The sequence below is a fragment of the Ascidia mentula genome, chromosome 6 (assembly GCF_947561715.1).
Source record: "Ascidia mentula chromosome 6, kaAscMent1.1, whole genome shotgun sequence".
Lineage (NCBI taxonomy): Eukaryota > Metazoa > Chordata > Ascidiacea > Phlebobranchia > Ascidiidae > Ascidia > Ascidia mentula.
The window spans coordinates 11,871,961-11,892,940 of NC_138571.1; the positions used below are offsets into that span (position 1 = coordinate 11,871,961).

Genomic DNA, 20,980 nt, shown 5'->3' on the forward strand with positions numbered 1-20,980 from the left:
ATAATTCAAACTGACCTTTCATAAGTTTAAGCCATTCCACAAGTTTATTTTGTTTCATAAATAGTGTAATAAGCTCACAGTGTTGGTCACTAACATTGTCAAACAAGTTTCCAGCTGTTATTACTGACTCTGTGACTGAGTCAAGTGCATTTTCACTTGAAAAACTATCTTCATGCTGAAATTTTAATATATTATTTATTTTTTAAAAACACTGTACAATATGCGAGTATGCACATGTCAATTTTTGCAAAAACGTATGTATATAACCTTATCATGATGATAACTAATGATCTATTCTGACACAAGCAAGTTTCAGAGTAAAAGATATTACCTGCATTAGGTCCAAGAATTTAAAGTTTCCATCAAGCTGTAAACCATCTCTCATTTCGAGAAAAGCAGAAATATTGTGGTGTTGTTTTTTGATGGACAAGTAGTTAACAATTTGCTTAACCCTTAAGTCTTTTATTTTCTGTGGTACATTGGATTCAATATTTTCTCTTTTGCTCTCATCTTCCAATTGGACTGAATTTGCTTGGAATGGAAACTGACAAATGGCTTGGAACAAGTTTGTTATTTCTTTTTTATTTAAATTGAAGAAATGCTTTTCAACCTCAACTAGGGAAATGTCCCCTAAAAATGCAAAAGTTTGTGTTATATGTTGAATAACTGCCACTAAACTAAATAGGTTTAAAAATTACTTATTTTCGCTGAAAAAAAATTTTCATTTGCTATTGTATACATCAACTTTTTAAAACATAATAAATCAAAAAAATTGATAGACCTTGAAGTAGGCACACTTGCAGTGGACAGAAGATATCTGTCATCTTAGACCACACATTTTCAATAACCTCAGCCACAGAAAGTTGGCTATTATTAGTTTCAGTCTCTTGCACCTGAGACTTTTGTTGCAGGGCATTTATGTAAAACTGTATCCAGTAATTCATAATAATGGCATTCTCATCAATCTAAATTGCATTTAAATGTTAATAGTAATTCAAAATTTATCTGTCATTGTTCAACATTAAATGTGCAATTAAACTCAGATTAAGAAATGTCCAAGATGTTTGCAGACATTGCCAAAATAGGACCAAACCATAAGTTGGGAAAAAATGAATTCAATGACAATTAACAGGCATTTTTTGAACAATATTTGTTTTACCTTAGTTGTAAAAATTTCTGTTACAGCTTGCTGATGAGGAACTGTCAACTGGAAATGTGTAATGGTAACTTCAGTTATATTTTCCTGTTCTTCTACGTAACAGGCTGTGACTTGGCACCATGGCAGGTGATCAAGTCCTTCATCAAAATCCTTGTAAACGAGGGAACCTATGACAATATACAAATGATCTAGTTACACACAGTGTCAATCAAATAATGCTAACATGCAGTGTTTTGATCTGCTTTTACAAATGGGTTTATTTTTTTTCTTTTGAACATGTGCAGAAAATCAAGTTTCTGCACAAACATCACTCCAAAAAAGAAGCCGCATTTCATTGGAATTTACGATATCTATTCGGCACATTCTTTTCACAAACATTAAAAAAAACATTAACAGAAACCAAAGTCATTAGTGCTGTCTGATATTTCCCAATATAGTCATGCCAATTATGAAATCATATTTTTGTGTCATCGATTTGCAGCATTTAGAATAATGGCATTATGTTATATTTCATGACATAAAATTCAAAACATGTCCCAACCTATAAGGGCATAAATAAAAGTCCAAATACTCATGACAGTTAATCTTGACTCATGTAAAATATTTCTCTAAACCAATTAAACACAACAAAGTCAACTTATAGACACAAAATACATTTTGTGGGTTCACTTATCATAATTCGTTTAATGATGAAATTAATCAAAAAAGATTTTTTTACATAACGTTGGCACTAACCAGGGGCTGTTGCAAGACATAAATTGACAAAACATTTATAGGCCACTCTGAACTTTTCCACTACCTCAAGTTCATCTTTCCGTGTATTGAACAACTCCTTGAGGCATTTAACCTTTTTATCAACATTTGAATCCTGTGCCAACAAAAAAATATTTTATTTTTTAGATTAAAAATAAGCTAAGCAAACACACTACCTTATCCAGCATTGACAAACCAATGAAAATCTCATCTTCAGCAGCAAGCATGTTTTTAAGATTTTTGTATGAAATTGTTCCATTTGTAAACAATGATACAGTATTAGCCAAGCCTGTTTTGAATTCCTCAATAGCAACATGTACTTTTTTGTTATCATATGGCTTATTTCCAAGTGCTAAGTGAAAAATGCAAGTGTGTGAATTCAGAATAGTCATCTTTCTTTGCACAAGAAAGAAGTGGCCAAGTAAATAACATTAATTCACTTATTAAACAAATGAATGTATGACTTTAATGCAGCATATGTAGCAGTTAAATACACATGAATTCACCAGCTTACCAATAAGCTTTAGGTAACTAAAGGCAGCCGGATGTTTCAGCAATTGCAATACTTGATGAACTCCACTTCTATGGGGGCTGTGCCAACATGAAATGAATAGGTTTTCCAATGCTGGTATCACATTTTTATTAAAACCCAGCAGATGTTTGGCAAAATAATCTGCAACTCCAGTATGCTAAACAAGCACAAAATTCCTTAACTGAAGGTTTGAAAAGCATGGACATTTTTACAAGGATATTTAGCACATTGAGTTTTCCTAAATATTCACAGAAGTTAATACACTTGCCTTTGATCGGTTATCAATGTATGTTTCGATTGCTTGATAGAAGCACAAGATAACGGTCCTGTTTGGTTGATGACCAGTTTGGCTTTCTTCATCAAAATTATCAACAAACTTTATGTCCTCATTTAATTTCTGTTAAAATGTACTGGTTTGAAGTCAACTGTAGGCAGGATGTGTTCAATAATTTTTGAATGTGGAAAAACACTTTATTTTTAGATAATTTTGAAATAACATAAAATTTTTGATAGTATTGAGTGATTTAAGGTCAGTAATAAACAGACCAATCACAAATGTTGAAGCACAATTTTTTAGCAGTAAAATATGGCCCAACAAATAGTATGAACTTTTTTAAGAAGTGCAATAAACTCAGCCTGCAAAATACTCACTTGAATAAAGTATTGTGTCAATAGCTTCTTTACATTCGTTTCCCAAATTTTTTCAGATCGTTTGTCAACAAGTTTTGCTTCCACAAGAAAATTCAAAAACTAAAAAGAGTCAATTTAAATATACATGCTTGCTGAATATGCAGCACCAAGAATTAAAACAAACTGATTGTTAGTTAAGGCATGCTATTTACCTTTATCTTGTTTTCTGACAATTTTTGCCCACTATCTTTTACAAACCATGAATTACCAATCGTTTTACTGATGTCTGTTAAGTCTGCTTCAGTCTATAAAACAGTATAATATTTGTGTATTAATAGTATCGATATTTCCAGTTATAAAATGTGTGTACAAAGTTAAGTCCATTTTAAAACAAAATTACCTGGGCAAATATCAAGGCAAGGGATAATGTCCATTCAAGCATTAGCTCACTTTTAATCTCACATTTTTGGAAACACAGCCTTTGAAGCAATGATGTTGTGGTTTTTAGGAGTTTGTCTGGACTATTTTCACTTAATGAAACAAATAAGTTTACTGACATTTAAAAACACCTTTACATTTTTTGATATGTGCATACCTCGATAAATGAACATATTTGATTGAAATGCTCTTATAAATCCACTGTAATACACTGGGACAGCTTACAATAATCTGCAAATCATTTGTAAACTAGAAATATGAAAAGAAAAACACACAAGCTTTGCCATTGATTTACCTCAACATTTCTCCGATCAAATTTCGACAACAGCAGACTGAGAAGTTTTTCAGCATCAAATAATGGCAGAAAGTCCTGATCCTTTTGAAGTAAGTGACAGATTGACTCAAAAGATACCAGTTCCTGGTACAGTTTTGGAAGGCCAGGAAAGCAAGTAGATAATTTCTTTATTTTGTTCTGAAACTTTTCTGATGCAGAAAACGAACTAAAAAAGGAGGTAATAAAATAGAATCTTTGTCATATGCAACTAAATAAATCACTGTACATTAGAAACAATGTGGTTTACTTGGGTCAAACAAATACGACACAAAAAAATTCTTGCATTTTTATGTGTATACAATTACATAATGTTCATTGTTTAAAATAGATGATTTAAACTAAATTAGTGTTTTTATCCTTTTTTGTTTGCAGTTTTATTCATTGATTTGTTGTTCAAACAACCTACTTTTCTTTGGTTTGAAATTTATACTTTTTTTCCGAAAACTTAATCTCTGTTAAAGTTTTGTCCCAGATTGCCTGATTAAAAGTATGATCACCATCATTCATTAGAATGTAAACCAGAGGTATCAAAAATAGCATCTTTGGGCTTAAGCTGCATTTTTCAAGAACATAAATCATACTTTCCAGTGCTGGTCTACAACAGAATTAGGTGGTTAAGAGATTTTTTTAAAAACACTGTTAAATGTATTTTTTACCTTTGTCCTTGTGCATTTTGAATTTGTTCATGTAGGTTTTTGTAATCATCATCAGTGAATGTACTTATATCAAGTTTTGACACTAACTTCTTCCAAAATTTTTTATCTTCAAATAGAGGTTCTATTTTAAATTTATGAAACACTGTGCACATAATCAGGTTCACTGCCACTTTTGCAAATGAATTCAGACTACTTGACATGCTTTTAAAATATTTCCGAAGTATTGCATTCTGCAAAAAGTATCATATGATCTGAATTAAACTTTCCTTTCACAAAAAAAATTAAATTCACTCACACAGCTTGGTCTGATATTGGTTTTAACAGTGGAGGAAAATGAAATTTCGCTCCACGCTGAAATGCACCAATTATGAATATGCATATAATATGACTTGTAACTCAAAACTGCTTTTTCATTGGTGGAAAGGTGCATGATGTCAGGAAGGTGATTTTGCATGTTTCTGGCATGCATACTATTTATTTCACCTAATGACATGTTTGGTTTTTCAAAACTGCACACATCAAAGATAATGGTGAGTTCTGTAAAACAAAGGTCAGTGCTGATTATTACAAACAACTTTTTAAATATTAAGGCAAAATGTCTATTTTGAAAGCAGGTAATTGAACATGTGACTAAATGCTAGTTCTGAAAGAAAATTATTAAACACTGTTGAAGTGCATGTGACATGGTCATGGCAACTTTGCGTAAAACTAATAGTACATCCACAATAAACATATTTTCAAAGTATTTTAGTTCTACTTCAACTAAAAAATGTGGAAACTGCACGAAAAGTAGCGGCGACCTAAAGTTGTAAACCATTTTCACTGTAGCGAATTTGACGCCACACAAGGCACTTGCATCAAAAAAATCCATTGTTTGCATAGGAGAAGGCACCTTATATTGCATATATCGAATATATTCAAACATAGGAGAATCCACAAATTACGTTACCTCAAAGGTCAGGACAAGGTTTTACATCATACAAAAATATGTCATTGTAAGATCACAAACCAAATGGTTATTTGTCCCTGATTATCGGAAGACCAAAGGGTATAGCAACAACAACGCTACTCTGCACTTCCATAAGACGAGGATGGTGCGTTTCTTTGCTCAGTGACATTACATGACGTCATTTTGGGTGTGATGTCATAACTTTAAACTCACCTTTGTTTCGAACTCATAGGCAACGCTACTGCCAGGCAAAAAGTAGTACGATGACAGAATAACTGTGATGCAAAATCAGCTAATTTGGTTGACTTTTCTGGTTTCGCCATGCCTCAAAGTTCGATTACTTATATCTTTTGCTGTGAGTGGACAAAACGACAATTCCTAATTGACAGTTTGTCTCTGTCATATTTTCAAAAGTGCATGCATCACGTTAGTGATCATAAAAGCTTTAATCACAAGAACACCCTATCCCAGTAACTGTTTTATTATTACGCAACTAAATTAGACTTAATAGTAGCAAAACTATACCAAACCATTTTTTTACGCATAAGGCTCGCACTAAACGCGTTCTATGACGTCACACAACAATAATCTCGCTTACAATTTTGTTCGCAATGGTTTAAACACATCTTTGATCAGCTGCATCTCAGAAACCAGTTACCTTATCAAGCTACTTTTTTGCCAAAAACGTTTTGAAGTTATTACCATCTCTTAGTTTAATTATTAATATGTTTTATTTTTCTGTGTCACATGCACTTCAAGTGTTAAATATATATCTTGGTAAGTAAAATAAATATAATTGATTAAATGTAAAAGCCATGATAGGTATAGATATCAAACAAGAGTGATTTTTCACCTACCATTGTCTTTTACATTCCTTGTTCTGTTAACATGGGCAAACCATACATTGTAAGGTACTGCTTCCCATATTTCTTTCCCATCAATTTCCGCAAAATACTTGTATACAATATTTGAAGTAGTTTTTCCAATGCAAACAAAAGTGTGAAAGCACATGCCACTAGAACCATAATTGTTTTCGCTTAAGTACTTAATACCAACTATAGCAATAAAAAAATACATCCTTTTCATGCTAATTATTCTTTATATCCCATTTAAAGGATTTTGCAACAGAGCTTAGTAAGAAAAGATGACCTGTAGTGGGATGATTTGACCGTCATATTCATTATGTGTTATCCCTATATAAATCTGCACCTTATGGATTGTTCCAAAATATTTAAACATTTAAACTTGCATGTAACAGCATATGTGCTAAATACCTTATAGTATCCTTATGCATAACAAACTTCTTCTTTAAGTTGTCAATGTAAACAAACAACTTTGACTGAACATCAAGTTTGTCAACAATAACCCGCAATTCAAATATTTTTTCTGAAAATGCACAGGGCAGTTTTATATGATCTTATAATTTCAAGGATGTACATTTAAATTTGTTAAAGTATGCTCTTCTTTGTGTTTTTATTGTAAAAATAAAAGCAGTCAGTTCTTCATAAATAAGCATTCCTTATTTAGGATAATCATTGTCAGTCGAAGGAAATCTTTCCAATAAATAACTCTATTGATCTAAAATACACTTTATGAGTAACTGCATCAAAAAGTACTTTCTAAACTTTTGATTATTTACCCTGGAACAAAATAATGCAATACTTGTGCATTTTCCTAACCTTGAAGACATTGTGGAAAAGTATGACTTTTGTACCCAAAAATTTACCCAGTGACAAACTACCTTGAACTGATAGTTATTTAGCAATGCCCCAATTTAGAATGTGATTTGTTAAATCATCAAACGATTATCTATGTTCAAAAAAATTCAAATTAAAAACTAATACTACCGCCTGCAAATTCACAGCAACCAATTACATCAAATCATTATTTCAAAATTAGGCACCCATTTTAGGCAAACTGTTTATACATCATTAATGCAAGATCAGTTTTTTTCATAAAAATACCAATGTATTTTTTCCTTTTTCATACCATCATCTTTTGGTTGTGGGGCTGTTACTGCTGTAGTGCAAATATATGGTTCCATGCAAGTCACTGTATGGCAAATTTCAATTTCCTTTTTATTCTTTGACCTCAAATCATGTTCTTTGTCATCATGATGGCCTTAAAAGTTTCAAACACAAAAACAAACTAAATTAGCTCAGAGAGTCCTTGGTTATATTCGGTTATATCTAATTCATGAAATCCAAAATCTGATTCATGAAATCCATTTCAGATTTTCTTCTATTATTCATACAGTAAACCACATTTCAGTTACATGTTTAACCAACTTTCACTGAGCTCTTTGCTTAATTATATTGTGCTGTACAATATTGTAACACCACAGTCAATTGCCTGACAACCATTATTATATTAAATCAATTGTCATGTTTAACACATTTTAAATAAACAGTGCACAAAGTTAGAAATCCAGATGCAGACGTCACTGTGTTTAATTAATGTGATTTTTATGACTATCTTGCCAACGTCCCAGATTAGACAACAAGCGGTATCAGTCTTGTCACACTAACTGCACTTTATTTACACCTAGTGAAGTTTGTAAAACTTGAGAAAGCTTCTTGTTTAAAATAAATCAATTAGTCAGTATTTTTAGTGCTAAAACCAGAAAAGTGCAGTTTAACCACAAGTCAGAATTAAAACAAAAATCTTCAGACAAATCTGGAACAGCTATTCTGGACAAATCAAATCCAGATTAAATGAGTTTTACTGTATGTTGAAGATCAACCTTTATTTAAAACTTGTGCTTACCTTTTGCCTCTGTTTTTTTTAATTTTTGTTACCAGATGACTTATCATGACCTAATGAATTCATTAAAATAATTATTAATATTAGAAGAGGTTTGGTGCACAAAGAATAATGTTTGGATATTAAGAATTTAAAGACAAAGAATAGCAGAGACATTGCTTGCCAACATTACCATTATGTCCAAACTGTAGTGCCATTATTGATGCCAAAGTTGTACAATTATATGATATACAGTTCATTGTAATTAGAGTACCTTGAACTGTTTTGGGTTTTTCCATTTCAGGTTGGTTATTTTTTTCTTGCATCTGTTTCGTTTTTCCAGGCTTATCAACAGTGCCATCTGCTTCTTTCGTCTTCTTATCACCTTTGTTGATACCAAACAAACAACAATAAAACATGGATAGCACGTTATACTAATAACAAAATCACAAAAAGTTAAAACTGCCCAACATTAACAAGGCTTTACCTTTAACTTCATTTTTTCCCATGTTGTTGCTTGGTAACTTTTCATGTCCTAAAAACAATTTAAATGGTTTTTATGTACAAAAAAAGTTACACATTAATAACATGAAGCCCAGAAAACCTATAATTAAGTGCTTGCCTGGTGTTAATAAACTAACATCTTGTTTTTCTGCTTTAAATTTTTCTTCACTTTTTGAATGGGTAGATTGTTCTGCACAGAATAACACCCGTTAATGGCAATCTTAATTTTCAGTTGATTAGTTTTAAACAGTTAAAACAATCCCTTGTTTAAAGTGGTGTGGTTAAAAACTATATTAATTAAAAATATTTAAAACCTGTGCAATAATCATTTGGTTGCAAAATTATTTACTTTGAACCATACACATTCTTTTCCCATTACCTGTTTGGAAGTTTATTACAAGGGCGCGCAACACTTTGACTTGAGCCACAAAAAATATTCCTTATCTCTCATTAAAGTAAAATCATATGTTAACACATGCAAGTGATAATAGTAAGGAAACAAGCAGACTTTCTTATAGCAACCTGGTGCATTGAATTTGTGTACAAGAATATTTGACAACAGTGCATTCTAGTATTTAAATATTTGCGACCCTAAAGGCACATTCTGACGACCCAAAATTGGCAAAATTAAATCAAAATTATTCTATTTGAATAAGAACTGAAGATGCTTATTTAGCCAAACATGTATTCTTGAAAATAAATGCGTTGACATCAGGCTATTTGATATTGTAATTTTGCAAACGTAAAGTTTCCACCTGTGTCACGCACAAGTGGCGTTGGAAAAAGGGTAGATTTCTGAATATTGGAAACCTGTTTTATTGTACTGAAGTAAACATGCTGTGTTAAAATTTTTACCTAGGCTTGAAGGAATGTTTTCCTCACCTTTGTTCGAAGACTTTTGCCCATCTGTAAGTTACAAGTACAGTATCTTAGTTTAAACTTGCTAAGCTATTACAATTGATATGAAAACATATTGTCACACATAATTTCACAAAACAGGATTGAAACTCAAATTCGATCAGCTGTTTTGAAGTATTATGCGAAATGTTTAAACCAGTTATTACCACAGCTTTCAGGTCTCTGTTCTTGTACTCTTTTCTTGCAAAACTCATCAAAACCGTCTTCTAAGCAGATTTGGTAGTTAGACTACAATGATTCAAGTTTATTATTAAAATGTTCAAGTTCAAGATGTAAAGTTTAATTAACTTTGACTTACCAGTTTCGGATTCATCATGGGCATTGCTTTCTACATTAGTCTTGCAACCTGTTTTACAACAATTTTTTTAAATTTATTGGTATATAAGCAATTTGTTTTGCTTCTACCAACCATTTGATGAACCTCCCTGTGATTCTGGTAGTTGTTGATGCTGTGGCTGGTAGTAAACATTCTGTTGCCGTAACGGTGTATTTTGTATTTTCATAAATATTTGCAGTATTTCCTGTATAAATGTTAAATAACTTTAACAACTAAAACAACTGAATTTGTTTGTTTGCAAAAAAACACACAAATCAATATATACCTGTTCAGTTGGATATCTACCCATCACAGAACAGAAGTGAAACTGAAAAGAATTAAAAAAAGAATGAATTAGATTTTCACTAATTTATAAGACTATACTTCATACAAAAAGTTAGATAAAAGGGTGAAAACTTACAAGTGTCTGCAAAAGTTGTGGTGTCCATAAAATCTGGCCCAAATTAACAGGAACTTGCGTCTGTTGGGTAGGGCTAAATGAAGCAAAAGCTCCAGAGGAAGCAACAAATGTTTGGGGGGGTGAAGCAGAGGAGGGAATATGTTGGTTGTATGACTGGAAAGTGGCAGTTTGATTATCCGGGACATTCATAGTACCGAACTGAATGGGGCCAAATGACATGGGTTGATATGGGGATTGTGTCACTTGGTTGGAATAAGTGAAATCTGATCCTGTTTTTTCCTTCTGTATCAAGTTTTGTGAAAACATTCTTGCAAATTGTTGAAGTTTTTCTGGATTTTCAGCAATCAAAGAGTGAGTTGTTCTGAGTAACCACTCTCGGTCAGCAGATGATCTATCCAATAAATATATTTAAAACAAGTTCAATTTTTTCAAAAGCTTTAGTTCATTCTTTGTAGTAACTATATACTTATTTTGATAAATTATACTGATGATGACTACAAGTATTGGTAAAATATATGTATTAATTTTAAAACCTTACAGGACAATGTTTTTTTACAGAAGTTGTGAAAATATCTGCTACTAAGTCTCTGTTAGCTTTGAAGCCACCAGGAGATTTTAATAATATAAACTTTCATTTGTGGAAACAACTGTTATAAATGTGTACGCAACATAAACATACCGTAAATACATTCCAAATGTGTTTTGATAAACATAGCTAACCAGACCATAGTTTTCTCTGAACACTTTCCAATTTAAGGCAATCCATTGAAATATTATAGCATCAGGGTGTGTAAGACATGCATCTAGGATGTGTGCTATATGCATTCCTGTGTTTTAATGCAATTTTACTATCTTGTTTCAGACTGACAATGAAGATGTGATCAATTGTTTCATTATTCAAAGCAACAAGGTTTTACTAACCAGCAGTTTCGAAAATGCTTCGTTTCAATGAACCATCCCAGTTACTTTTGGTTGTTTTGCAAATGTCACCAAAAATTATCTCCAATGCGTTTGAGATACTGACTGGTTTACCAGAACTATTCATCACCTCAATTTTTTTTACATTATCTGCAGCATAGGTGCATGCATTATATTCAATTTACTATGTCCATTCAAGCAAATTTCTACCTCTAGAGACAATCTTTTGAGAATGAAGTCTAATTGAAATTTCCAAAACATGTTGGATTGTCAGTTCACAAGCAAACATAGGTAGAATTCTAACCAATATCTTAGGATCTGGGGTAATCGAAGATGAGATTTTGTTTTTCTAAAAAAAAGAAACTTGTAATCCTATAAGTTAAATGATGTGCAAAAAATAGTGCCCTTACTTTTGGGAGAACATTCTTTTGGAGATTAAGTTTAAGTTGTTCAATCAGAAGCTCGTGGGTTCGGGAATCACTTTCACCTTGCACACAATCATAAGCAACATAAAATAACTGTTCTTCTTTTCTTGTCTTGCTAAAAAAGCATAGTTTTTAAAATAGATTGCATCAAATTTATTTTAAAACTGCGTATATACATATAGTGATAGTTTCTGTAAGATGATGACTGTGGTAAACATATAAAAAAATTTTCATATTATATTTTTATTTAATAATCGGTGTTTACCAAATAATTTACACCAGATAGACTTCATATTTCACAAAAATGGTGCAATGGTATGTAAGGCTGTGTTTATTATTGTTGGGGGAAATTACACAGAAATAAATATTTGTTAATAATGTGGGTAACATGTTTCATTGTAGTATGACAGTGCTTTTCAATCTTTTTGAAGTGTGCCCACACTTTTTTGTGGCAAGCCCGCATCATCAGATTTTGAGCGGTTTGTGACATAAATGCGACACAACGGTTGACCTATATTTTAGTTAGGTCTCCAAGTTTGATTACAGCAAAATTGTTGGTGTTGATTAGAAACATAACCAAATTACAAGTGATTCCAAACTTTCGAGAACCGGTGATGGTAACCAAATATGAAATAATGTTAAACTTAAAAACTATTTGTCGGGCGATTTTCATCCACACTTATCCGCACCAGGTTACCCATCCGCACAACATATTTTCACATCCGCACCAGTGCGGATGGTCCCACTGGTTGAAAAGCACTGTAGTATGATAATGTACAAAGATTGTTGACACTCAATTTATAACTGTAAAAACTACTTTTTGTATATTTTTACATCTGTATATATGAGTGACATACACATATCTAAATGTCCTTATGTTGCATGTGGCATTTGTTGTGCTGTAATGGCTCTAATCTATTTACTATTAATTAAAGTCTTAGCAGTTTACCGTTGTTATGTATTGTCTGGTTTATACTCAGTACCATTACACAGTATTCAGTCCATTGATTATGGCTTACTTATCTTGTAGAAGCCACTCCAAGCCATGAAACACATTAGGAGAGCATATGAGATCATTCCAGTTTGATATTATCCATGACAAATTGGTGTTATTTGCAGAGAGAAACTCCTTTACAATTACAGCCAACTCATCTGTAAAAATATGTTCAACTATTGTTTTGTTTGGGCCTGACTTGATAACCTCAATAATTTATCTTAATTTATCGGTGCCCATGTCATTTATTTCTTTTGTGTACCGTTCACCTGCGTAGTTGTTTTTTGCACAAAATACACATGATTGGATTTGTTTGCAACATTCAGTCTTTTACCTTTGCCAATCCTTTTTATTTCATCAGTAAGTTGCTTCGGCCATTTTTTGTCTTTCGACATAGACAAAGCTGTAACCAATGTTAGGCATATCGGACTCTTGTAGGTTATGTCTGAAAGTAATATGTGACATTATACATGTTTTACTACCGGAACACATTTCTAAACTAAAGTCGCATAAAAACACTTACCACTAGTAAGAATTCGATTTTTGTACAAATTCTGACAAATTTTCTTTACTTCCTCATTGTTCAAAAGGTACTTAAACAAAGGAGACAGAGAAATCACTTTTTCTTTTGCATCCATTTCTTTACGCAATTTCGACTTCCATACTGCGGGCTAATATTAGTAAAAAATACTGCGTGTTAGAGTCTTATTGGTGTTACAAGTACTGCTACAAGATTGTCACACGAAAAGGTCGACGCAACTTGTTATTATTTCAGAAAGCGGAACCAATGTCTGTCAAGCCAAGCGCAACCTAGGTTTTGTTTACGGGAAAGTACCATGGTCGCGAGGCGTATCTCGTTACGTCACGAATATTTCTCCCGTGCAACTGCTCAAATATAAAGCACTTTAAAACCGTGGAATAGAATTTTAGAAAATAGATACACTTTAAAACAATGTAACTAAAATCACAATATTTTAATTTTAAAACCGCTTGAAAAACAACCACTGGATTATAAAAACTTTTTTTTTTCTGAGATGATAATGTCAAACGATATGCTGAAACCCAGTTAACTGAACACACAGAGTTGTCTGTTTGTTGAACACCACTCCCACCTGTCTGTAAAACATTTCCGCATTGCTACGGTTCCAACAGCTGTTGCGTCATACCGCTTCACGCGACAGCAATGCCATTTATTTCACATTGTGCTAATTCACGCGACAGCAAATGCATGTCGTTGCTGCTGAATACTTGCTGAACAACAAGGGTTCGGCATGCGCTGAGTCCATGCGAATTGCTGGTCGAGATAGTGAATCTTTCAACGCATATAAACATTCTCACCATGTGGTGTGGCGATGTGCCGTTTAAACCACGACTTTACGAGCTTTGGCGCCGACCCGGTGGGGTAGCGTCACAATGTTGCCACTGCCTTTAACTGAACGGGGTGGCGTTGCTATGTTATATTATCATGTTTCGATCTTATCGCTACATACCGACCACACACTCGCTAATTGTTATTGCAAGAGGTATTCGCCATAGAGCGAATTTAGCAAATCTTTGCACGATTACATATCGTTCGTGTCTGCAATACAATCAATTCGGATCAGTAATGAAAATTGGGCAGTTTTACTGTCCCTGTAGCCTACTTGTCCACGAAAAAAAAGCAACAAGTTAAGCTCCTGAGACTTACACATCTTAACACAAGAAAGGAGCACCAGCACATAAAAGCATAAGCAGGACGACTTTTGCGAAATAGGAACGAGCCGCACACAAAGCAAGATTTTTCGTTTAGGCTGCCAATAATAATTGACGTGGTGTATTTTTTATAGAAGGAACTTGTGAGAGCAAAAGCGTTGCGTGTATTTTCAGAAATATAATCCTATGTGAATCGATGTGTTATAAGATTACTATTGGTATAGTAAAACAAAAGGGAATGCTACTGGATTGTGGTCCTTATCATAAATATGTTGTTAATTTTGTTCAATGTTTTTTTGTTTTTCTACTTTTTGCATTGGAATAATGATCTAGGACTAATTTCCTTAAAACATTCATAAAAACAAATAATTGTCGTGAAATTCAGACAAGACTCTTGTTTGTACCAACGGCGGTTTGCAAGTGGAACGATTTAATGGCATTATATGGAAAGCAGTTCGTCTATGTTTGCGTTCCAACAACATTCCAGTTACTCAATGGGAACTAGTATTGGTCATTGCACACCGGTTAATTTGTTATTGTTCACCGCTACCAATTCAACGCCCCATGAGTTATTTTTCGCCTTTTCCCGTCGCTCACCAAATGGGAAATCTCTGCCATCATTGGCGAGATTCCAATTACGCCCCGAAAATTTGTGCGTTCTCATAAGAACGATGATTTGGTTGAACGGGTTGAACTAAGTGATGTTAACTCCATCTACGCAAGAATCCATTTTTCTGACGGGCTAAAGCAGTGGTTCCCAAAGTGGGCGCCAGCGCCCCCCTGGGGGCGTTTGCAATCGTACGGGGGGCGCTGGAGACTGAATGGGCGATAGGGGGGCGATATAGGAAATAAATGACCGATTGGTGGGCGCATGGTGACAGGGCAAAATTTCTCTTAGCGCAAGTCAGTGTTTCCCAACCGGCGGTACGTGTACAACTAGTAGTACGCGACCGCATTTCAGGTGGTACGTGAGCGCCTTTCCGTAATTTCCGGGTATATAATTCGAATTTAAAAAATCGTAACTAATTTCAAAATTTCGGATAGTTCATCCCCTAGGTTACTTTGTAACACTCAACTAGGTGATACACGACAAAATTGTTTTACCTTCAAGTGGTACGCAACCACAAAAAGGTTGGGAATCACTGGCCCGAATGATTCAGTCTAATCTTTGTATAATTTATGATACTTCAAAAAGTTTTTTTTCTCGCATGCTGAACTAGAAGTTCGATTCTGACGTCACAACGAATTTTATGCATGTCATAATGTGTCATCAATAAACGCTAAATGAATGCTATTCGAAAATGAGGATTTTCGGTGTCATTCCACCAACGTCACCCATCGCATTAACTGACAAGCAACAAATAAATTCGTTATGTTTTTGTCTGTTGTGTTGGGCGTTGTTAAATGAAGGTGTTTGGGGACGGTGGAGAAAAAAAGTTTGAGAAACACTGGGCTAGAGGATAATGTGTCAATGCGTGATTTATCGCCATGTCCACCTGCGGACGATTCGAGCTATGATTTATCGTCAGGTAATTTTAACGTGGACGAATCAGGTAATGTTGGTCTCGGCATTGAGGGCAACTGTGACCCTACTGTAAATGACGATATTGTCCACAATGACGATGCGAGTCGTTTGCCACTAGAACCTGTTCTTCGTCGTTCTTCACGTTCCAATGTTGATTTTCCACCGCGCTATGGCAACAATATATAGCTGGGAAGAGTGTCGTGAAATTAAGGCAAGACTTGTGTTTAAGGCCATGTGCCAACGGCGGTACCTAAGTTGCCCCGAGCCTTTCGCACTCTGAGTGCTACCGCGCACGTGGTCTGTTACAGTTCAGTTTCTTGTTTTTATCTGAACGTAATGTACTGTTTTCTGTTGACCTTCGTGTTTTACAGATGCTCCTAAGTTACAGTGTCTTAAAGCCGCATGTACGACCAAATAAACGATTTTCATAACTGATCAAAAATGTTTTATTTCAGGAAATAAATCAGCTCATGGTGAGATACGTAAGAAATAAAATAGTGCTACATACAGAGATACAGGAGCTACGTAAAAGCGATTCTAATAAATGATTTCAGAAAAAAGTCTTTGTACAACATAACACAAAATTATTTGCAGAAATTAATTATGTTCACATCAAGAAATCTGAAAATCAAACAAAGTTTCTGCTTTCATTAATAGCAGGTTACTTTTGAACAACACTCTTGATTATATGACATAAAAAAGGCAGTATGTACAATGGACAAAGTGGATAAACAAGTTTGATGTAAAAGTAAAGCTGGTGACAAAATACTCCTACTCAGCAGACAGTTTAAAGAAATGTACAGCATGCTTTACGCAAATTTCTTCAGGAAGTTGATCAATCCAAGGTGCTTCTATGTCCCTTTCTTCAGCAAACTCAGTTAAGTAGTACTTTAGTCTGAATAAAATTAGTCAGAATTATGCCTCATAGTATCTATTTGTTGAAGTATTTTTAACATTGCATGTTATGATTTTATTTAGCTCAACCCAAATAAGATCATAACATGCGATTTCAACGCCTGTTATTTGTGCTTGGGGCAAACTCAATACAACATAACTGTGACATAATAAGTGGTAGTAGGGTTAACACACTGTGCACATTGAATCTTGTGCAATTTAGAGCAAATAGGACTTTAGTGTGTCATAAATGTACAGACCCATAATTTGTGCCCCTGTTTTAAGCCACATAAAATTAAATATGAAAAAAAAATAACATTACAAAAGTAGTAACAATAAACATCACATGTCAAAGGAGACTCAGCTGACTGCACAATCCGGGTTTGTGAAGCAGAAACATATTATATCCCTGAGAAAAGGTCTGACCACATTTATGAATGCATAGTTTAGTATCTGATTCTGGCAACAGTTTAAAAGATCCTTTGGTAAACTTACCCAGCATCCATATTTAGGCCTGTTTTCATAATCAGTAATGAGTTAATTTCCATTTGCAGTTGTTCCACATCAATTATTTTCAAACAATCCATTGCAATTTTTGTATTCTCCATTTCCTCGCAGTCTTCTGCAAAATGCAGAAAAGGTGCATTAGTTTTACATAGGCTATGTACTGGCATTGTTTTTGTAAACAAAGTCATGAAAAAATAAACCACCATGTCATGTTACCTGTTTGTTATATTAGTTAAACGACTAAATGGTTATTCTGAAAGAGATGTAAATAAGTCATACCAGGTTTAACAACATTCCGAAATGGGTTCTGACCCGACAAGACATATTTCAAAGAACGTTGCCATGAAAACCACTCAAACAATGCCCTTGTGTGGCACAGTTTTGATGATTTTGGAAGAAGATCAGTTTCTTCAGCAGGGAGCATTAGGTCTTTTGTAGCATATCCAACAAGATCAGTGGTGTCATCACCCTTCATCTATAAGTAAAATACCATTTGTAACCAAAATATTTCAATAACGTTATCCTATTATGAAAAAGAAACTGCGAATTGCAGTAGATAATTCCTTTTTCATGCAAATTTCAACAAACCTTTGAAAGATGTTTGACCACCAGGGTTAAAGTTCGAACAGCTTCACATGTCATTGGCAGTGTTGTTGTACCCTTTATCCCCTCCAATTTATGTACAGTCTTGATGGGAAGTTTTTCCTTTGAAACATGAATTGGATGAAAAGCAAAATTGAAAAGAAGGAAAAAAGGCCGATAACACATCCAAATATTTTGAAAGCTACTTACCTGTCTAACATTTTCAACCAATTTCTCAAACTCTTTGACCATTCCAACATCTTGCAAAAACTCAATACATGGCATGTTCTGTAAACCATCAGAAAATACTGTAAAGGGGGTTTTATGTATTTACTAAACAGACATAACAGAGAATCGATAATGTTGGCAAATAAACTTACAAACAAAATTATTTTCTCACCTCAACATCAATCAGCTTTTTGTGAAAAATAAATCGTTGCAAGATCTAAAAAGGCATGAAATAAACAAATTAAAAACATCTAGCTTCACCTTTTTTATGACCACACAATAAACCTCTTGTAAAAAATTTAAACAAGTGGTTATTACAAGTATTAGTAAAATTGCCTTTGAATACAGTTAAGACATCATTGCAACCACAAGATCGAAAAAGCACTGATACACAATTACACATGTTTTTAACCAGGAGCACTGATGACTCAAAAAGCACTGCAAATTGACTGTTATGTCATATAAAACAGCAATAATGGTAGTTGCCAATGTTTCAATGTTATGAAGAACAACATAGTTGTATTTAATTTATTCTGGGAATTATTCCCTATTTTGTTCCTATGGCTGTGACCAATTCTATCCTTTACTTTATATTACAACCATTGAAACGTTTATTCCACAGGCTAAAATCAGTCAGGTTTCTTACATTTTTCTTGACTAATCAATGTAGTTCAGCAAGAATCTAACTGAAGTAGTTAAACATGTAACTAGAAGGTAGTTCAATTTATGAATGCAAGGTTAAAGCATGAAAATTCCCCAAAATCCAGATTGTGAGAGTTAAAAAGAAAAAGATTACAAATCATTTCAACTTCCAATTTTACATGAATTAGGCAAAATTCCAGATTAACAGTTCTATCATATGTTATGATCTAAAACTACAAACCTGTTTCTGTAATGCTGGAATCCTGTATTTAATTTCATGTTTTGATCCAGAAGGAGACACTGTTGCTTCATATTGGGAGTTTGCCAATACATATGGGAGCAACTTTTGCTTGTTTTCAATAAAAATGATGTCATTGGATGTTAGCTGTGTAATTTTCACCATCTCAAATCTTAAATGAAACAGTTGGGTTTAGTTTAGTTAAAGGGTGTGAGTATTTAATAGTACATTGTATATATTTTTGCAACTTATGGCATTGTAACTCCAAAATTGTTATTTATTTTTGGCGATTCCATTGCCATAATTATTATAAAGGCTACAACCAAATAAGTCTCCAAATTCTACAACGAAATTATGTGATCATTACAACAGGAAGCAAAGTATATTCCTTACTTTGGGGTGGGTTTTAGCATATCCCTGCATCTTCCAATTAGTTCATTCTGTTGTTGCACAATAAACTTGGTAAATAGCAACGCACATTGGCCTCTTCCTACTTTGCTTGGTATAAATGCTGAAATTGGGCTTTCAAAAGTAAGATCTTCATCAAAATATTCTGAAGGAATTTCAGACTTGAACTGGCATCGATACTGCAAAATATGCAAATAGTTTAAAAGTCACAATTGTAAGTCTATAGCTGCTAGTTTGCCAAATAATGGCCCAGCAAATGTAACTAATTTATTTACCACTGCTGTTATCTAAAATTGCAAGTAAAAGTTAATAGAAATCAATACGGCAAGAAACTGGTGACGTGGTCATATTTTATGCTACCTTGTTCCATAGGGTTAGATACACATCAAATTTCATTTGGGATATAATAGAATTGCTTTCATGAAGATAGTCAAGGACAGTAATGCTTTCAACATCACTAGCATCCACTCTTTGTCTATACCTAAATAAAAAACAATTGATGATTTACCAAAATATGGAATTTCATGAATAGTATAACAATGTAAAAGAAAACTTGACAACAAGAGAAATTTTAATACTTTTCAACCAAAGCAATTTGTGTTTCTATAATATCTTCCAAATGACAAAGAATGTGCAAGTTTGGTCTTTCTAATATCAATTGTAGCACTGCTCCTTCATCTGCAAATAAAAAAAGTAACAGATAAAGGCAATTTACGATAAAAAATAGAAAGTTTAACATTGATCACTTATACAAGATATGTTGCAATAGTTTTGCATTTAGGTTTCTAGGTAGCTTATTGATTGCAAAGTTTGATGTACCTGTGTCAGATGCAATGTCACCATTAAGCTTTTGCCTCAAGTGGTTGACTGTTATGTTTACACGATAGTTCCACAATGATGGATCATTCCAAGGAACTACATCTTCAACATTCTCATCCACTTTCAATTCCTTAAATGGTATTTCATATACCAGTCTGTTAAAACAAATTTTTTGCTTCCTAATTTCAAAAATTCAGAATTTCTTTATACATGTTCAGAGGCTAATACAACTAGTCTATAATTTTTATTTAAACAAACATAAAATACACAGTCAAAAGCAAGGCAAACATTGTTTACCGTTCCAAATCACTTTGCTGTTTAGCTTGCAAAACAATGTTCCGAGCTTCATTAATCTTTTGCTCAGCTGTTTTAAATACAGGTAATAAATAATAATGTTGAAATTCTTTTTCCCATAGTTTTCTTTCTACCATCGATGTGAAGTTGCAGTTCATAAAGTATCCTTGGAACTAAAACATTAAAAAATATAAGGTAATATTAGTAATATTTATGTCAAGAGCAGTTATAACCACTAAAACAGCTCAAAAAAATGTAGAAAAAAAAGAGACATTAGTTTTGTATTTACATTGGACTGACTAATGTGTTTCAAAATTTGATGAAACAAAAGTGCTGAATCTTCTAAACTTCTTCCCATTGAGTTTGAAAATTGAAGCAAATCCTTCTCCATATGCAGCAAAAGAAGTTTCCTGGCTTCATTGTCGCCACTTACATTGAGCAACCTTGAAAAAAATATGGTTG

At 33.5% G+C, this 20,980-nt stretch overlaps 2 protein-coding genes across 3 annotated transcripts in view; both read right to left on the reverse strand.

Annotated features, from left to right (window-relative positions):
* Nucleotides 1-13,348, reverse strand: part of LOC145906542 (E3 ubiquitin-protein ligase rnf213-alpha-like) — a 29,391-nt gene extending 16,043 nt beyond the window's left edge. The window contains exons 1-35 of the mRNA XM_082993973.1: nucleotides 13,213-13,348; nucleotides 13,024-13,134; nucleotides 12,715-12,847; nucleotides 11,681-11,810; nucleotides 11,481-11,619; nucleotides 11,274-11,420; nucleotides 11,032-11,179; nucleotides 10,353-10,743; nucleotides 10,218-10,259; nucleotides 10,025-10,136; nucleotides 9,914-9,961; nucleotides 9,762-9,821; nucleotides 9,553-9,603; nucleotides 8,816-8,887; nucleotides 8,681-8,728; nucleotides 8,468-8,578; nucleotides 7,441-7,572; nucleotides 6,726-6,837; nucleotides 6,309-6,466; nucleotides 4,798-5,039; nucleotides 4,503-4,732; nucleotides 4,253-4,441; nucleotides 3,808-4,012; nucleotides 3,670-3,743; nucleotides 3,475-3,604; nucleotides 3,287-3,379; nucleotides 3,096-3,194; nucleotides 2,713-2,841; nucleotides 2,427-2,601; nucleotides 2,089-2,264; nucleotides 1,895-2,027; nucleotides 1,160-1,326; nucleotides 782-965; nucleotides 332-630; nucleotides 16-175 (exon numbers count right to left, since the gene is read on the reverse strand). Coding sequence (XP_082850099.1) covers nucleotides 16-175; nucleotides 332-630; nucleotides 782-965; nucleotides 1,160-1,326; nucleotides 1,895-2,027; nucleotides 2,089-2,264; nucleotides 2,427-2,601; nucleotides 2,713-2,841; nucleotides 3,096-3,194; nucleotides 3,287-3,379; nucleotides 3,475-3,604; nucleotides 3,670-3,743; nucleotides 3,808-4,012; nucleotides 4,253-4,441; nucleotides 4,503-4,732; nucleotides 4,798-5,039; nucleotides 6,309-6,466; nucleotides 6,726-6,837; nucleotides 7,441-7,572; nucleotides 8,468-8,578; nucleotides 8,681-8,728; nucleotides 8,816-8,887; nucleotides 9,553-9,603; nucleotides 9,762-9,821; nucleotides 9,914-9,961; nucleotides 10,025-10,136; nucleotides 10,218-10,259; nucleotides 10,353-10,743; nucleotides 11,032-11,179; nucleotides 11,274-11,420; nucleotides 11,481-11,619; nucleotides 11,681-11,810; nucleotides 12,715-12,847; nucleotides 13,024-13,134; nucleotides 13,213-13,327 — 4,945 coding nt within the window. The 5' untranslated portion in view covers nucleotides 13,328-13,348. The remainder of the gene's footprint in view (nucleotides 1-15; nucleotides 176-331; nucleotides 631-781; nucleotides 966-1,159; nucleotides 1,327-1,894; nucleotides 2,028-2,088; nucleotides 2,265-2,426; nucleotides 2,602-2,712; nucleotides 2,842-3,095; nucleotides 3,195-3,286; nucleotides 3,380-3,474; nucleotides 3,605-3,669; nucleotides 3,744-3,807; nucleotides 4,013-4,252; nucleotides 4,442-4,502; nucleotides 4,733-4,797; nucleotides 5,040-6,308; nucleotides 6,467-6,725; nucleotides 6,838-7,440; nucleotides 7,573-8,467; nucleotides 8,579-8,680; nucleotides 8,729-8,815; nucleotides 8,888-9,552; nucleotides 9,604-9,761; nucleotides 9,822-9,913; nucleotides 9,962-10,024; nucleotides 10,137-10,217; nucleotides 10,260-10,352; nucleotides 10,744-11,031; nucleotides 11,180-11,273; nucleotides 11,421-11,480; nucleotides 11,620-11,680; nucleotides 11,811-12,714; nucleotides 12,848-13,023; nucleotides 13,135-13,212) is intronic.
* A 2,992-nt stretch (nucleotides 13,349-16,340) lies between these two features.
* The window catches only part of LOC145907481 (E3 ubiquitin-protein ligase rnf213-alpha-like), a 29,199-nt gene continuing 24,559 nt past the window's right edge, over nucleotides 16,341-20,980 (reverse strand). For both annotated transcript variants that reach the window (XM_082994886.1, XM_082994885.1), the window contains exons 45-57: nucleotides 20,808-20,961; nucleotides 20,522-20,691; nucleotides 20,225-20,379; nucleotides 19,984-20,083; nucleotides 19,766-19,886; nucleotides 19,391-19,584; nucleotides 19,001-19,169; nucleotides 18,290-18,334; nucleotides 18,100-18,177; nucleotides 17,896-18,012; nucleotides 17,587-17,782; nucleotides 17,296-17,422; nucleotides 16,341-16,801 (exon numbers count right to left, since the gene is read on the reverse strand). In XM_082994886.1, coding sequence (XP_082851012.1) covers nucleotides 16,678-16,801; nucleotides 17,296-17,422; nucleotides 17,587-17,782; nucleotides 17,896-18,012; nucleotides 18,100-18,177; nucleotides 18,290-18,334; nucleotides 19,001-19,169; nucleotides 19,391-19,584; nucleotides 19,766-19,886; nucleotides 19,984-20,083; nucleotides 20,225-20,379; nucleotides 20,522-20,691; nucleotides 20,808-20,961 — 1,750 coding nt within the window. In that variant the 3' untranslated portion in view covers nucleotides 16,341-16,677. The remainder of the gene's footprint in view (nucleotides 16,802-17,295; nucleotides 17,423-17,586; nucleotides 17,783-17,895; nucleotides 18,013-18,099; nucleotides 18,178-18,289; nucleotides 18,335-19,000; nucleotides 19,170-19,390; nucleotides 19,585-19,765; nucleotides 19,887-19,983; nucleotides 20,084-20,224; nucleotides 20,380-20,521; nucleotides 20,692-20,807; nucleotides 20,962-20,980) is intronic.